Below are 18,404 nucleotides of genomic sequence, written 5' to 3'. Positions count from 1 at the left end.
AGATTAGCACCCATGGTGGACGACTCCTTGCTGGGGTCGTTTGACCCCAGTACTTTTTTCCTGCCATGGCAGGGGGTCGGACTTGATGATCTGGTCAGGTCCCTTCTGACCCTACCAACTATGAAACTATGACTCGAGACCCTCTGGGGGTGAAAGGGGATATAACCATAGGAGTCTGTTACAGACCTGGAAGAAGAGCTTGACCATGAATTCGGTAGGGAACTGGCAGAGGCTGCACACTTTTGGTGCATGGTCGTCATTGGCGACATTAACCACTCTGATATCTCATGGAAAGAGCATTCAGCTAAATCTGATCAGTCGCACAGCTTCCTCACTTGGTATTTAGGGGAAAATATATTTTAGGCTGCAAACACATTGGTGAACTTTTGGTAAATTTTAGTAAATTGTGATATTGTTGTTTCTTCTGACCTCTCTCAGACATTTTTTTCAGTCCTGCAATATAAGGTAAAAGATAGGTTCTCAGTTTAATGGTATAACCATTTAACTTTTTCTTACAGGGTATATGTAAGGGTAATGTCCTAAAATGTTTTCATATTTTCTGATTGAGAATCACCAACATTTATTTTCTTTCTTTTAATACTCCCTGTCAAATGTACGCCACAGGCTTAGGAGGGAGGGGAATATAAAGCCACCCTTTCTGCTTCAGTTAAAGTTTGCTATACTCTAGAAACTCCCCAAGTTAGCTAGCTCTGATATTTTGAATTTAACACAAGCTTACAATACATTTGTAAGCTACTGAATTAAGCTATTAGTTCCAATTTCCCCACTAACGCATGCACAGCAAGGGAATTACTTAGTCACTGTAACAAACCTGTCAATTAGATGTTTAATGAATTAAGATGAACGGGGAGACATTCTTAAGTGACATCTATTGCTGAAAGAGAAGTTGTAAATGGTATTAATTAGCTATTCTGTTAGGGTTCATTGGATTTATTTATTTAGAGCCTAATTGTGACCTGCAGTCTGTACCCACACACACACAAAAAAATAGAACAGGGAAATAGGGAGAGTAAGTATTGCTTCACTCCTTTTTTTTTCAGACACATATTAAGGATCATGGCACAGGATGCTTATTTCCCCTCCACATAGGTTGGCATGGAATACATGGGGTAGGAAGGGGTGGTGGGGAGGAAAGGTTGGAGTCTTAAAGTTTCATCTGTCTAATGCAGAAGGAAAGTGATTTCTGTCAGGTAAATTATGATGCAAATTACTTGTTCCCTGAAGCAAGTGCATAACTAAGAAAGATAGTCCTGGGATCAAAGAGATTTCTGCCATTATGGCCACAGTTTAGCTTTTTATTCTCTTACTCAATAGGACATTTCAAACAAGTAATGTGTTTGTGAAACTAGCCAATTCTATACTACAGCAGATCTGTTTAAGATACTTTGCTTTGATTATATTTTGCGCAGCTTGCATTGTTTTCTGAAAATATGTTTACTATTACCGAAATGTTTGCTGTTACTAAAATACTAATATGGATCCTCAGAAAACATTTGAGTTTTTTTCTGTTTAAAACATGCTGAGAACTTTTAAAAGGTTTCTGTAGTAATCATGACTCTCTGTTTCTCTAGATGTAAATGAATGTGAAGCTGAACCCTGTAAGAACGGTGGAATTTGTACAGATCTTGTTGCCAATTATTCCTGTGAGTGTCCTGGTGAATTTATGGGAAGAAACTGCCAATACAGTAAGTATTGTAATTATCTTGCAAATCTATCTGTATAAATTCTTTACTTGATGCATTGCAGAAATAACCATGGAATAGTACCTAAGATAAGATCCAGTTATATAATTAATGTATGGCTAAATATAATATTAAGACAAAAGAGACATTCTATTTATTTTTAATAAGATAACTGGTTTTCTAGACAAAAGGTTATGCAGGAGATCTGATTCTGAGGGAGTCAATAAAGCTTTTAATATAATGCCAAACAGGAAATTAGTAGTTAGGGTACAGAAAATGAGAATTAATACAAGAATTGTAAGGTATGTAAGGTGATGGTTACAGAAGGGATGACAATGGGTTGTACTGGAAGAAAATTATTAGGCTAGAGAGAAATTACTAATGGAGTTCATCAATGATTAGTCTTGGGATCAATCTTATTTAATTGTTTTATTAATGACTGGCACAAAAGGGGGAATGTGCTAAAGCAATTTTGTGATGAAAAAAGCTGAGGGACATAGTGAATATAGAGGTGGATTGAAATATCACAGAAAAACAATAGAAAGATATTCAGAGTTGGTGTAATAAAATAGGATAAAATTTAATAGTACAAAATGCAAGGTCATGTACTTAAGGACTGATTGCAGGAATTTCAGCTATAATTTGGGAGCTCATTAGTTGGAAATGATGGTGGAGGAGGAAGCTCTGTATATATTAGTCAAGAGCTACCAATATGATGCAGCAATGATGAATGCAATCCAAACATATATAGGAAAGGTACTAGACCAGGGATCAGCAGCCCCCAGCACGCATGCTGAGCAAGGCCATTTTGCTTGGCACACCACCACCAGCCTGGGCTCTAAGCAGCTGCTGCCAGCCACGGAGCCTAGGCTGCTCCCAGCAGGCAGCTGGGAGGCTGCAAGCAGACCAGGCTCCATGGGCTGGCTGCAGCTGGGAGGCTGCAAACAGCTGCTCCAGGCTCTGGCATGTTGGCACTCCGGCACCTTCCAAAGTAGACATTGTGGGTTTTTTGACACTCCAGCCAAAAAACATTGCCTACCCCTGTACTAGACAGTTACTGGTGGACATCATCTGGAAAACGGCATACAATTTTAGTCATTCATGTTTAAGAAAGCTGAATTTAAACTTGCACAGTTGTAGAGAAGAGCTGATAGCATACTGAAAGTAAAGAAAATCCTATCATATAAAAGGAGACTGAAAAGTGTGGCTTGTTTAGGCTAGTAAGACAAACATGAAAGGGGATATAATTGCTGTTTGTAAATATATCAGGGATTAAACACCAGGGTTGAGGTAAAGGTGAGATGGGAAGAGGACTGTTTCAGTTAAAAAACATAGTTGACACAAACAGCAAACCAGCTGTGAATCAATTTGGAATGAACATTAGAAAGTTTCCAGACATCAATACAAAGAGGGTCTAGTACAACCATCTAGTGGAGCACTGGAAGCTTTAAGATGGATTTCTCAAACTTTATGAAAGAATTACATGATTTCAAGGGCATCGCCTAAATGACACCGGAGTTACCTTCTTGGCGGGGCTGGCTACACTTATTTCTCCCTACTAGAAGAAACTGATTTGGGTCTGCCCAGCCTGGCCGCAGCGGCCACTCGGTCTATGCTCAGGGCCAGCCCCCTGCTGGCAAGAGGGGGCTTATTCTGTCAGACACTGTCCCAAGTGCAGACCGAGTGGCGGCTGTAGCCAGGCCAGGCAGACACAGCTGCGGTGCCCCGGGGGCAGAGCAGGAAATAAGCCCCAAGAAATAAGCCCGCTCCCCACCCGCCCAGGGGCCTTGCTGTGGTGACATCTGGCCCCACACCCGCCCCCGCCCCAGCCACTGGAGCGGCAAGGGGGGAGTGACTGTGATGGGGGCAGCAGCCCCTGTCACAGTTTCTCCAAGCCAAGCCTTTTCCTGGTGGGGGGCTGCGCTGCAGGGTGAGGAAATCTGCTATTGGCTGTGGTGGTGCCGCAGGGGGCTTGGAGGGCTCTGGCCCCCTCCGGACCCCAGTGCTGCTGCATGAAGCCCACAGCAGCTCTGCCTGGCCTGCAGCACAGCACCCCCGCCAGGAAGGGGCTTGCACTTCCCAACATTATGACAGGGGCTGCTGCCCCCATCAAAGGCCCTGCCACCTCCTGATGCAGCAGCAGGGCGGACAGCCAGACACCAGCCAGCAGGGCCCCTTGTGGGGGGCAGGGACGGGGTTATTCCCCCTCCCTTGGCGTCTTATGGAGGGAACGGTAGGGGACTTATTCCACCACAGGGAGCAAGCATGGTGGTGACAGCACGCAGACCCAGCTGCCGGTGTGGGTAGAGGGGAGACTAATCCTCCTCCCTGGCCCCCTCTGCCTCAGGGGCCATGGAGCCTGGCTGCTGCTTCAGCGAAAGGGGAGATCCCGGCAGACCTAGGTTGGGTCCTTGCCGTTGGGACAGAGACAGGGGGATTAAGCCCCTCTCCAGCCAGTTCAACCCGGACTGGCCACACACCCCTAGGAAACATCCCTGCATTGGAGGGTGAACTCTAGCACCCCCCAGCGCCTGGTCTGAGCAACTGCAGGCATGTGTCTGCATTGCCTCAGACCAGAGAGAATGTTTGTCCTGTTACAAACCGGTTCAGCCTAAGCAGGTTAGACTAACCTGCAAGGGTTGAATCAATTTAGGCTCTGAATTTTTTAATGTCTGTCCCTAGCCATAGTGGTAACTGCTGTCTTCAGACTGACGCACATAGTAGCAGTGGCAGAAACTGCGGCTCCAACTCAGAGAATACAGCAGTGGCTTCAGCCCTCACTGTGTGTCCTGTGCTAAAGCTAGGCCTGTTACCACTGCATACCCTCTGGCACAGCAAGAGCTGTAGCTCCAGCATGGGGCGCATGGTGGGAGCCAGTAATCAGTGAGGCAGGGCCATGGCAGCGATTAGCAGCTAAGTGGCTGAAGGGCAACTGGGATTGTTTCCATAGTCTGTATCCTGTCTGCAGACCATATGTTTGACACCTTGGCCACAAAGGGTTCAAGGCAGCAAGAACTGATGGGTTGAAGATTCATTTTATTATGTTTTGATAGACTGAGAAGACTGTTTTATACAGCTTGGAAACTGCATGAGTACAGTTACTGACATTGACTCAGTGGCCTTAACAGATTTAATAGCTGTCTTGTTTCCGTTTTTTTTTCTTGTTTGTTTATCAATTCCAGCCCCTCAACTGGGATGTGTATTTATAGAGTAGAAATTCAGAAAGCATTCAGTGGTGTCATGTCGACTGTAATCCATTACAGGATAGTTTCTAGCTATTTAGTTTTGACAGTCATTTATACAGGATATGAAAGCCCTCCACACTTGGGTCACATCCTTCTAAATTGGAAAATGATACAGCTAGCCAGCTAAATATGTTTCAAAATAGGTAATTCTTAGGAACTGATAGTGTGCATCTTTTTTCCTCTCAGCCTCTCAATCTTCAAAATTTGCTCCAGGAAGTATATGGAGGAAAAATTAAGGGCTGCACTTTGCATGCAATATAGCTTTTTTAGTGGAATGACATTTCAAGTACTACTTGATAAATACAAAAGTTGGATTGTTTTGATCTTTATGTACCATGCAGCTCAATGTAAAATTTTTGATAGATCATGTTATGGTGACATTTGCTCAGCTTATTGAGAATAGCTAAGATATCATTTAGGAATTCAGTAAGGATTTGTCCCTTAGTATTTGTCCCTTCGATTTCTTGGAGGATAAGAAATTAAGGAGCCATAAAAAAAAACTTAGAATTTTAGTCACGTATAGGCCATTTGTAGACAAAATGCGCAGCATGTGTGCCTGACACGTTAAAGCGGCTGAAATGCTTTTGCACCAGTTTAATGGTGTTGGTGTTTGCACATGTCGGCGGCATATTGCGCAGTAATTCCAGCTGGTGTAGCAAATTCGGTGGCATAATGTGCCTTAAATAACTTGTGGCGCAGCAAACTAAAACTCTTCTGAGGAGTTTGTTTGCTGCCCTACAGCCACAGAGCAATGCACCAGGCTCCGTGCAGCTCAGGGGCTCTGCACGAAGCCAGTGTAGGCAGCCTGGCAAGAAAAAAAAATATTTTATTTTTTTTCCTGGAGCCTGCCTGCTTGCCTGAGCTACATGGGGGCCCGGTGCTTCCCTCTGTGGCTGCAGTGCCCCCTGGGATTGCCTGAGCCAGGTGCCTGTGGGTGGGTGCTGCCTGGGGTGGGGCATGTTGCTACTGCAGAGGCAAACACCAGCCACCTTTCCCCTCCACCCCGCCACAGCCCAGGGACCACTCCATCTACCGGCAGCTCTCTGAGAAGAAGGGCAGATGGAATATGTGAGTTCTTCATTACAAGGTTTTTGTTCCTTTTTTCTGAAAAGGAAGTGATGTCAATAGCAGAACTGGGAGGAAAAAAACATAAGGTGTATCAGAAGGAAACAGGAAAAGTAATGGAAAGCAAGGTATTTACTAAAATCAACAAGAATGCTCTGCATCAAAAAAAAAATGTGGACTCCTTAGTTATGCCACTATCTGTACTTATAATGCTCAGGTTACATTATGGTGTGTTTAAAAAAACATAGGCAAGTGGCTTAATGTTTGTGCAGACTACAGATCACTGAATTACCCCTGTTTTGGGAGCTCACCACGTCTTCTCTAAGTACTTTGGCACAATTTTACTAACTTTTAGCATTCACTTGTGAGCTATAAACTACTTTATTCATATATCAACATTATTACTGTGCAATATAGCAGCTTCTTCAGCTAAAGTTGTGAACACCCATTTTATAACAATTTTTACTATGTCGTCACACCTAATTATGTAATTGCAAGTAGTAATTATGCCTTCTAATTACATCATTACACATATTTACACTAATTATATAATTTAATGTTGTTATACTAATTATGTGAATGCATAATTACTAACTAAAAATTATTCTAGACACCTCAAAGAATTCTAAACCAAACCACAGAAAACTAGAAGCTTCAAAGTTAGAGAGGGAGAAAGTCATATTATGTCATACAGTCCATCTCTCTGTATCAATGTTTCAGTTCTATATTTCACTAGTACAGTTCTGTATTACATCTAGATTGAAGTATCCCAAATTTCCCACCATTTTCCATAAATGTATTTCACTGTTTAATATAACTTAATGTATCAAGGTTTGGGGATTTTTCCCTCCTTGACAACCAAACTAAAATTTCTTCTACGGGGGAGGTACAGACCAGGCTGTAGTTGAGTCGAGACAGTTCTTGATCCTAGATTTCCTTTGTTGGCACTGTTGGTAGAATGGGAGTAGAAAGGAAACTTTCCAGGGCTTTCACTTTCTAAACTAAACAGTTTCATTGATTGGTATAACAAAGCCATGCTTAAATCACCTTGGTGTATCCACTTGCGCTGCTGCTATGTTGAGTTTTGGATAAGGTCTCAACACCTCTGAGCTGATAGGAATGGGGAAAGGAATCGGGATAGGAAAAAGTCATCCTAGCCAGAACAATAACTCTGGGTCCCAGCCCTGTCTTTATTCATGGACTGACTTATCTAGGTTTTTGTTTTGTTTTGTTTTAAAACTCCTTCTTACTCCAATTAACCCTTCTTTAATGATTTGTCCTAATTATTACCTGCCATATACCTTTTTCCACCAAGCTGCACCTGATTCTGTAGTCCAAATGCTCCTCAGTTTTGGAAGTGATAGTAAAAAACAATTCAAGAAACAATTCATTCTCCATAGTATGATCTCTTAAAGACTACATGAGTATTCTATGGAAATCCAGACAGTAGTTAATGCTGCTTGGATCTTTTTTTACCATAGCACCATGACTGCACAAGTTTGGAGTTCTTCAGAGCAACTAGTGGAAAACTATGATGCTTTGCTGAAGATAAAGCTGGAAAACACCATGGAGAGCATTAGCATTCTCAAAGCATTTGACATCCACAACCTTGCCTGCAAATAGTCCACAAGATTCAAAGACTGACACCTTTCAGTCCTATGAAAGTCAAATTGCTACCATTTTGATTTCATCTTTTTCACTAGTTTTAATTTCTCAGCATTTAATTTCCCTGAAATATAGCATCTATCATACTGCATTCTGTGATCCCATTACTTATTTTAAGCTGACTTAAAGTATTTGTTAGGCAGTAGCTTCATTAAAGCTTTCTAGTTATCCCTACATACTCTGTAAGCTCAGGTAAAGATCCAGGAAAGACTGAATTAGGGTCCTGTAAATGGAAATGCCAAGCTATCTTGCAGGCAGCTAGCAACCAATTTCATTGGTAGTTTGGCTGTTTTCTCTACCGACCATACATCTGCATCTTTAAATCCCATACGTGGTACCCATTTTCAAGAAAGGGAAGAGAAATGACCCTGCAAACTACAGGCCTATCAGTCTGACTTTGGTCTTGGGTAAAATTTTTGAAAAACTTATTAAGGAGACCATCATTTGCAGGCTGGTTAAGAACCAATCAGGATGGCTTTGTTGAGGGTAGACCATGCTTGACAAACCTTGTGTCCTTCTATGACCAGGTAACAAGCCATCTGGACAAGGGACACATAGTGGATGTGATCTGCTTAGATTTCAGTAAAGCCTTTGATTTGGTTTCCCACAGAATTCTCTCAAACAAACTTGAGGGTGCTGGACTTGACCAGTCCTCAGTGAGATGGGTGGACGGTTAATTTAGAGGCTGCTTCCAGCAGGTGGTAATTGATATGCTGGCCTCATCCTGGAAGGCCATCTCCAGCGGTGTCCCCTAGGGATCTGTGCTTGGACCTGTGCTCTTTAATATATTCATCAATGATCTGGATGAGGGTGTGGAAAGCTCAGTTATTAAGTTCATGGATGATACCAAGCTATGGGGAAATGTGGTCACACTGGAGGATAAGGCCAGGATCCAGGAAGATCTTGACAGGCTGGACTCTTGGACTCTTGAGCAAAGCAGAATCAGATGAGATTTAACACAGATAAGTGCAAAGTTCTTCACCTGGGTAGGAAGAACCCTCACCACAGCTACATGATGGGTGATGGCGCACTGGCTGACACAGAATCTGAGCGAGCCCTGGGGGTTACACTTGACCGGAAGATGAATATGAGCCAGCAGTGCAATGAGGTCACTAGGAAAGCAAATGGAGTTCTGGAGTTCATTAGCTGATGTGTGTCCAGTAGATCCAGGGAAGTGTTTCTCCCTCTCTATTTGGCACTGGTGAGGCCTCAGCTGGAGTACTGTGTACAGTTCTGGGCACTGCACTTCAAGAGGGACATGGATAAGCTCGAGAGGGTACAAAGAAGGGTCACCCACATGGCCAAAGGCATGGAAGATAAGCTCTATAAGGAGAGACTCAGGGAACTGAACCTGTTCAGCATGAGTAAGAGAAGGCTGAGAGATGCCCCGATGGCCACCTACAAGTACATCAGGGGAGAACACAAAGATCTGGTGGAGCAACTCTTCAGGAGGACACCTCAAGGGAGGACAAGGACAAATGGACATAAGCTTATAGAGGGCAAATTCAGGCTAGACATAAGGAAGAACTTTTTCTCCATAAGGGTCACTAGAATCTGGAACACACTCCCACCAGAGGTGGTGAAGTCACCGTAAATTAGAGGTGTTCAAGAAGAGGCTAAACAGGCACCTTGCTGGACTTGTCTAAGCCCAATAACTTCCTGCCCACTGCAGGGGACTGGACTTGATGATCCTACAGGTCCCTTCTGGTTCTACAATTCTCTGATTCTAAGAATGCTGAATTCATGTTGCAGGCGCAGATACAAAGAGAGTGCAGTAATGCAGTCACACCCCCTTTTCAGGTCATGCCATGGGAGCAGCAATCAGGGACTTTTAAGTCCCTGAAGCAGATAATAATAATTCCTCCCTCTTCCCTTGTATGTTCAGCAGCATGTCCTCTTCCCTCCTTTCCTGTTCCCCACCTTCTTCTGCCTGACATTGCCACTGTCCCCATTGTCTCCAGCAGCCCCAAGGGCAGGGAAAGCTCCATACTCTGCTTCATCCAGGCTGCATAAGGAGCCAGGCTCAGTCCAGGACAGCAGCAGTGGTGGCAGCATGCCAGTTCCTCCTCCCTGCCTAGTCCCCTTCATGTGTTCTCCACCAGATTAGGAATAGGTTTAGGGGGAGGGAACAACCTACTTGCCACCACTGCTACCACCACCTGCTATTGCCAGTTGAGCATAACTCCCCATGCAGCCCAGCTGGAGTGGAATGGGAGTAGCTCTGGAGCACCTCTGCCCCACAGGGTAACCAGGGACAATGGCAAAAACAGGTTGGGTCGCAGCGGGGGTGTGGGGTAGGAGGGAATGGGAGAGGAGGGGAAGTACCACTGAACACAGATGGGATGGAGGGGATGCTGAGCTGTGGGGGAAGGGAGGGGAAGGGAGTGATTATTATCTGGTTGAGGACTTAAGGTTCCTGGCTACTGTTCATGTGGTATGATCTGCCCATCCCAGTGTGGGGGTGGGGGGAGTTTTGAGCAGGGGTACTGCCACCCCTTCAGTGCTAGTCACTGATCCCACATCCCCCATCTCAAAATCCAGAATCTGCTTATGCACATTCCACCAATATTTTGTTTTTCCTCTCTCAGAAATGCTCATCTGTGGTGGCCTTTTATTATAGTTTATCCTTTTGTTTTCATTCCTCGTGTAGAGACTTTCACTGTTGATGTTGCACGTGTTGAACTGTAGTTTGCTAATGGCTCAACCCTGTTCGCATTGAATGCCATGGAAAATCTCCCATTGGCTTTAATGAAAGAAAGACCAAGTCCATCACTGGAAATATTGTTAATGTATATTACATTTCCTTCATCTCTTCTTTCTTACTACATACTTTATATTGAATACACTCATCTATACTGACATCCCAGTTGGAAGAATCATCCCTCAAGTTTAATGATCATAAATTCTATCATTTAGTGCCACTTCAAATGTTTTGTTCTCATTTTCCATACTTATATTTGTGCAAAGATATTTTAATGAACTACTATTTTTGTCTCTATTTTGTTTCAAAATAGTTCACTTCCTGCTGTGCTTTTTGTTGTGGATACTTATTCTGCATCATCTGGGATTAAATTAAAGCTTTCCTTCTTTCCATTTATTTTGAAACAGCCTCTAAGGTTTGCCAAACTTATCTCTAATGAGGATTTTCTTTTTTTTTTAAATAAAGCCTTAGCAATGGAACGTTGACACACAAAATATTTCAACACTCTGTGAATTCAGAATCCTTTCTTCAGATTTATTGAATCCCTGTTTTAGCAAAACTTCTCTATTTTTGAATTTTCATAAACAATTTTTTTTTAAACTGTCAATTTGGTGAAAAATAAATAGTTATTTAAGGTTCAGTACTTTTAACAGGGATCAGGTACACTTCAATGGAGACATCTTCAACCTGTGCAGGCTCTGAGCGATCTCCAAAGTCCAGACAGCCACGCTTTGTGACTTCCTCTTCGCTGACGACTGTGTGTTGCAGACTCACAGGCTGATATTCAATGGTCCATGGACCTATTCTTATCAGTCTGTGACAGCTTCGGACTCAGTATCAACACAAAGAAGACTGAAGTGATGTTTCAACCTGTGGCTGGAATAACACCCCAGGAACCACACGTCTCAGTTAAAGGCCAACAATTGTAGATGGTCTATAAGTTTACTTATCTCAGCAGCATGCTCTTCCCTGCTGTCTATATCAATGACAAAGTCAACGCGAGGCTAGCAAAAGCCAGCGTGGCCTTCGGCAGACTCCGTAAGTAGGTCTGGGACCACAGAGGCATCTGAATGTCAATGAAACTAAAGGTTTACAAAGCCATCATTCTCCTGACCCTGCTTTATGCCTGCGAAACTTGGACTGTCTACCAGCGTCATGCCAAGAAACTAAACCACTTCCACCTGTACTGCCTGCAAAAGATACTAAAGATCAAGTGGCAGGACAAGACTCCGGACACTGAGGTGCTCAGAAGATCAGCTCTCCCTAGTATCCACACTCTATTGAAATTGGCACAGCTAAGATAGGCCGGCCATCTTTCAAGAATGCCCAACACTCACCTGCCAAAGAAAATCTTCTATGGCGAACTGTCAAATAGAGTACAGTTTCATGGCCCACCAAAGAAGCAGTACAAGGACACCCTAAAGATGTCCCTAAAGAGTTTCAGCATCAACCCAGACTCATGGGAGTCATGGGACCAAATTGCTCGTGACTGTCCATCCTGGAGGTCATCAGTCCAGAGTGGCCTTTGAGCAGTGGTGCATGGCAGAGGCAGTGAGGAAGTGTGGGGCCAGGAAAACAAGGACCTCTTGTGTCCAGTCTTTGTTGCTCTCTTGCTCCTGCTGCAACAGATTGTTCAGAGTAAAGATTGGGCTCATAAGTCACCTCTGTACCCATGCAACCCTCCTCCTTTCTCCACCCTCCTAACCTCTACCTTCCTCCTTTCTCTTTCCTCTCTCTTCTTTCTCCTTTTTCCTTTCTCCCTTTCTTTTTTCTCCCTCCCTTTTTCTTTCCTGCTTCCTTTCTCTCTCCTCCCCCCCCCTTCACTGGATGCGGTCATCTAGCCCCTCCACAGCTAGCCCCTCCACAGCATGTTGAGTCAGGCAGGAGCAGCCCCGGGCTTGCAGGTTGACCCCTCAGGCCCTCCTGCCAGCCAAGGCTGAGCTTCCTCTGCTCAATGTGCTGTGGTCCTGGGTGGATGTCTAAATGCTGTGTTCAGGAGCAATAAACTCTGCCATGAACCATGCCACAGTTTATTGTGGCACATTACTTTCATGTGTAGATGCACCCCCAGCAGAGCAGTCTGACCCTTTAAGTGGGGTGACCAGCCCTGGGGCAGGAGCCCAGTTGTGAATGATTAGCTGGCAGTTTAAAAGTCCAAGCATGGAGAAAGCAAGAGGCTTGAGCTAAGGGATGGAGTGGCTTTCAGTCAAAAAGTAGACTTAACTGAAAGGAACTTGTTTCTAGGAAGGGCCAGAGCTAAAGAGGCTCTCTCCTGCCTCCTGGAGACAGGCTGAAGGTTTACTTACTTAATTGTTTGTTTGGACCAAGGATTATTGTTTTGTTAGGAAGACTGGCTAAAGGGCTCCCAAGGGAACAAAGTCAGACAGCCAGGCTACAGGCACGCCATTCCACTTTCAGTTTATTGCTTGGACTGTATGAAGGACTCCTCAGAGGGAAAGCCCACCTACACAACAGTAAGCATCCCAAACTATTTATACCCAGTTATATATCTGTCTTCAAGGCAATCTGCATAGTTGCTGGGACTTGTTGGTATACCTGTTCTTACTCTCAGATCTCCTTTGTTTGGTGTTCACTGAGTCACAATATCTATATATTCCTTAGCTCCAATTCCCTTATCAACACTGGCTCCACTGCTCCTGCTTCTCAGACAGCCCCCACACAGCTTTCAAACAGAACCCTGAATAACAGTGGCAGAAAATATGGGAAAAAAGACAATTTGTGAAAATTAAAAGCTGTATTTTCAATACAGCTCCCCTACTAGGCATCTGAGATTAAGTCATGGGTTTCACAATAGAAAGTTGTCACACAAAATATTTCAGCAGTCTGTGAATTCAGAATCTTCATGGGTTTAACAAAATTGCCTGTTATATAATCTAACCATTGAATATCCTAAGCTGCTAAATTTCACAAGGATAGCCCTGTTGTCATCGTTGTCTTCCCTCGCTTGCCCCTTCTAAATGTGGTAGCTTTTGAGGATCCTGGTTCTCCACCAAGTTCAGTCATATGTGTCCTTTTCCAACTCCACCTTTCTTATGTCCCTCTCCACTATATCTCTCCATCTTATCTTTGGTCTTTCTCTTCCCCTTCTCCCTGGTAGTACCATCCTGGTAACTTCTTTTCCCACATATTCTTCCCGACTCCTTTGAACATGCTTATACCATGCCAGTCTTCTCTTTTGTACTTTCTTAGATGCCACCAAGATAACTCTGTATTGAGCCCAGTAACACAGATATGAATAAGAATAACATGTTCAACTGAAGTTTATCTTCCAGCAGTCTTCAATACAAGACTTGCAAGAGATTTGCTTAAGTGTTTAATAATTAGAATCAAAGTATTTCATGGAAGTATCATTGGTTCCCCAAACTTTCATCAAATGCAAGGCAGGGCTCCAACAGAAACTTTCCTGGTTTCTTGGGGGGCTGCTTGGGAGCCCAGACTTCCAAGGTCCACAAGTCCACCACCCAGGTTAGGGGACCCAGTTCTTCAGCATCTTTAGCTGACAGTGTAGGGATGCAGCCAGGTAACTGGGACAAAACTGAAGTAGTGACTTTCAGATGCTGCTGCAATCATGAATGGATGGCTGCCAGCAGCAGGCATTTTTTTTTGTCTCCCCTTCCCCTGAAGTTAACCTTTTCAAGACATCCCTATTGCTCTCTTCCCCACTCCCTCCAGTGACACCACTCTCTGTGGTTTCTGAATGTCCTGGGTTTGGAAGACCTTGGGCTCCCAGAATCCATTATGCCAGGTGAACCTGCCATGCTTGGGCTTCCTGCTGAGGGTCTGAGAACCTGAAACCTTGAGAAATCCCAACCTTATTATGGTTTTGGCATTCAGCTCCAGAGCAGGAACCCTGAAAATCTTAAAAATACTGTTCAAACTTAAGAGGTTTCCCATGTGCCTGAAAGCTCTGGGATCTAAACATTTTAGGGAAATTAAAATTTCTCTTGAACTATAAATCCTGATTTTTAGCAAGTTTTCTTAATAAACAAATATTATTAATGATCAAAATGACCAGATTGAAAGCTACTGAGATCTTCTGATAATTCAACTTTAAATGCTAAGAATTATAACACTTCCAGGGGGCGGGGGGGTTAGTTGGGGTTTTTTTTGTCTAAGTAAAATATTGGAAGGTTAATCTTTAGCTGTTCATTTCCTTTTGAATATTTACTAACTTATCAATGACTAAATTTAGTTATTCAAATTGAATAAAATGCAACAAATTTCTCTAAGATAAGCCTAGCCAGGTCTCCAAATAAATTTTTTCTTATGCGTCCTCAAAACTGTCATGAGCTCAAACATTTCCAGTGAGATCTACTAACATGCCACATTTAATAAGACAATTCAGGCAACCATTTTCATTAAGGGGGGAAAAAAAACTTTAGTGAGAAATACTAGTTGGTAATGGATATAAGATCCTATGTTTAAATAAAGAATGTTGAAAATTACTTGCAAAATAAATAGCTAATGTGTTACCTAATCCAGAATAAATGTTTTATTGTTATACATCAGAGTTAATAATGCTTATAGTTCTACTTGGTGGATATGCCTACTTCAAAAAATGCATTGGTCCTGGTTTTGATCTGGTTTTCATTGAGATAAATTGGGATTAACTGAGCCCCCGTTGATGTCGATGGAATTAAAATTGTGTAAAAAGATTGTGAAATTAGAAGCCTTTTCTTTACAGTATCAAATAAAAGAATCACATTCTTTGCATGTCCTGCAAAAATCATTTCTGTTGCCAGCATTTTTGGAAATCCTTAAGTCCATTTATCAAGAATGATCATAGATCTATTCACAGAGTACTACTGAATAATAAACTGACACAAAGGATAAATACTGGTAGCTGACTGTGTAACATGAGTAAATGAAAACTTCCCCATTGAATTGGTATAGGGTTTGTGAATGTCTCTGTGTTAAAATTTTGGCTTTTTAATTCAGTAAAATGTTAATTAAGCTCTTGTAATATTTTTTTAAACCAAAAATCCCTAAACAGATTTTCAACAGTTTATATAAAAATATATTAACTTGATATATTCTATGCGGTGTTGGTCAGGCCGCAGTTGGACTACTGCATCCAGTTGTGGGCACTGCACTTCAAGAGGGATGTGGCTAGCATAGAGAAGGTCCAGAGGAGGGCCACTTGCATGGTCAATGGGCAGCGGGTCAGGCCCTACGAAGAGAAGCTGAAGGGCCTGAATCTATTCAGCCTCCACAAGAGAAGGCTGAGAGGGGATCTGGTAGCTGTTTACAAACTCAGCATGGGGGACCAGCGGGAATTGGGTGAGGCTCTATTCCCCTGGGCACCACCGAGGGTTACTAGGAATAACGGCCACAAATTGTTAGAGAGGTTCAGGCTGGACATCAGGAGACATTACTTTACAGTTAGGGCTGCCAGGCTCTGGAATGGGCTTCCAAGGGAGGTGGTGCTCTCTCCTACCTTGGGGGGTCTTCAAGAGGAGGCTGAACAGATATTTGGCTGGGGTGTTATGACCCTGCATTCATTCTTGCCAGGGGCAGTGGGTCGGACCTGATGATCTGTTTAGGTCCCATCCAACCCTAAGCACTCTGATACTATGAAACTATTTATCTAATACATTAGTCTGACATTTACTTTCCGTTATGTATGTTAAAAGCAGCCCTCTACATTTGAACTTTCAGAAATGTTGGAGAGAAGAAGGTTGGCTTTGAATCTATATTTCTTTGCATGGATCTTTCTTTGACAGTGAATTCTATTTGAGCTTCAACTTGAAGATAAAAAATGTATTTTAGTCTTATTTTTTTAAAAGATAAATTATTCTAGATGTTGATAATTTAAAAGCTGGCCAGAATCTGGATTTTTTTCTTGATTTGGGGTATGGCTACAAAAATGTAATTCACATAAATGGTCGGGTACTGATTGATAGTCCCCTGGGAGCAGCCTTTGACATAAACCAGTGGAGCGGGGCATGAATTCACATGGCCCGTTCACTGGCCTGACTTTGTGTCCCTAAAAAGAAGCCACTATTGAAAGAAAGGAAAAGAAAAAAAAAAAAGAGGCATATGTATAAAATATGGTTTTTCAGCCTCTATATGTCAGCTTAAATCAGAGCAGATTGTCATGTTTTCTAAATACCAAATATATGTGAAAGTATGGGGTATAGCCATAGCTAAAAAGATGCTTAGTGAATACCTGAAAGTGTACAGAGGCAGAAAATATTATTACAGAACATGCCGCTAAATTGAAATGTTCTCTCAGGCATTTCAATTACCTAGTAAAAAAATATTAATCAACCCCTCAAAAATTTATTATATAGCCTTCAAAGAGCAGACACAACCCTGCAGCCTGTGTTCATACAAAACTCACTTTTTAGTACTGTAAAATCTGCAATTTCAGGCCTAAAATTTAAACCAGAATTTTAGATTTGCCTTAGCCACAATAATACAAAACATGACTGAAATCCTGGTATTTGATACTGAAACAGTCTTCAGATAGATGCCTCAGGATGCATTTCCATCATGCTGCTGTTGATCTTGTCAGAAATATACCACTTAGAAAATATTCTTCAGTGTCTTAAAGTGATTTGGGAATAGAGAATGGAATTATATTAAGGCACCTGCAAGAAACGCATTGTAAAATATTCAGACAGGCCTCAAGACCTGACAGGCCTATTTTAAACATGTAAATCAGCTCCTCACTATCTATGACACACTCACTTATTATCATTACTGAGGCTCCTCAGTTGGTATCACAAGTTGTGCCAACCCCCTTTTTAAGGCTTCTATAATTTGCCTATATAAAATTTAACTTCAGATTGAAGGTTCCTATAGGAAGACCATCTCTAGCCATGCTTATTAATTCCTGACCTACTCCCCCCTATGCACTAATCTCCTGCTTTGGGGATGCAGGTAGCAGATCTCTCCCCAGCCTGACTTCTGCTAAATCCCACTCTGTTTAGTGAGACAGAAGGGACAGCATGACTTTAAATATGGTAAGTCACTTTTTTAGCATGCCTCTCACTTTACAGATATTATGGGGAAAAAAATCTGGTAACAGATTCTAAAAAAATCACTGTCCCTGTGAAAGTTTCATGTGAATTTATACTATGCAGCACAGTCCGTGTCAATGCGTGTTTTAAACATTTCTAAATCTAGAAAAAGCCATTACACTACACTGAGTAATTTTAAAAATTGTTTCAGTGGTTTTCTTATCAGGTCTGTCTGGCTGGTAATATACATTCTTTTATAAGTTCTTACAGAAACTGAAAATAATTTGCAGGAAAAAATGGAAGGAATAAAAGAATATACCCACAGGCAGCAAGCTGAAAACAAGCCACTGGTTGTTATGACACCAAAACTTTAAAAGATGAAAAAGTACCTTGAATACAAACACCAATGAAAATAAAAATATGGGAAGAGCAAGTTGTAACTGAAATGTGCTCAGCAAAGCTCCTACTGGATTAATCAGAAGGAAACTCCCTCCTGTTTCAGTTATGGTCCAACAGCAATAGGGCTAATAAAACTCTTGAGTCAGGTCTTGGCTGCAGTAATACTCAGATTGCTTCCTTAGAGGTGAGATATCAGATAGGATCCTCAGCTAACTGATTTAATCTGCTCTAGTCTCTTGCCAGCAGTCAAAACCCCCATATATAACAAAAAGAGAAAGATCAGCATAATAGCTATGCAGAACTTTCATAATGAAATGCCATTGAAGTTCAGCAAAGCTAACAGACTTTCTGGCAAAACTGGAAGAATCCAATACAAACTATTACAATATATGTTGGTTTTGGGTTCGGGCTAGGGGTAGGGAGGGGGGCGGGAATTAAATCATTCTGCCCAAACAATGCAAAACTTGATAGATTGTGAAATGTGCTTGATATTTTAGAGATTAATTTGGATTCAGAAATCTAAGCAAACTGTGGGAGTAGAGCTGGAAGGAAAAAAGAAAATGGTTTACCTGAGTTCTTTGTAAACTGGTATCTGTGAGCTCTGTGCCATAAAGGAGATAAAGGAAATGTAATATGTGCA

General features: G+C 42.4%; 1 protein-coding gene across 1 annotated transcript in view; it reads left to right on the top strand.

The window, feature by feature from the left end:
- The window catches only part of EDIL3 (EGF like repeats and discoidin domains 3), a 366,402-nt gene that overhangs the window by 174,162 nt on the left and 173,836 nt on the right, over nt 1-18,404 (top strand). The window contains exon 5 of the mRNA XM_006021245.2: nt 1,593-1,706. Coding sequence (XP_006021307.1) covers nt 1,593-1,706 — 114 coding nt within the window. The remainder of the gene's footprint in view (nt 1-1,592; nt 1,707-18,404) is intronic.

Source organism: Alligator sinensis, unplaced genomic scaffold, assembly GCF_000455745.1.
Source record: "Alligator sinensis unplaced genomic scaffold, ASM45574v1 scaffold122_2, whole genome shotgun sequence".
Lineage (NCBI taxonomy): Eukaryota > Metazoa > Chordata > Crocodylia > Alligatoridae > Alligator > Alligator sinensis.
Note: the sequence above shows the minus strand (reverse complement) of the source record. Positions and strands in the feature narration are given on the sequence as shown.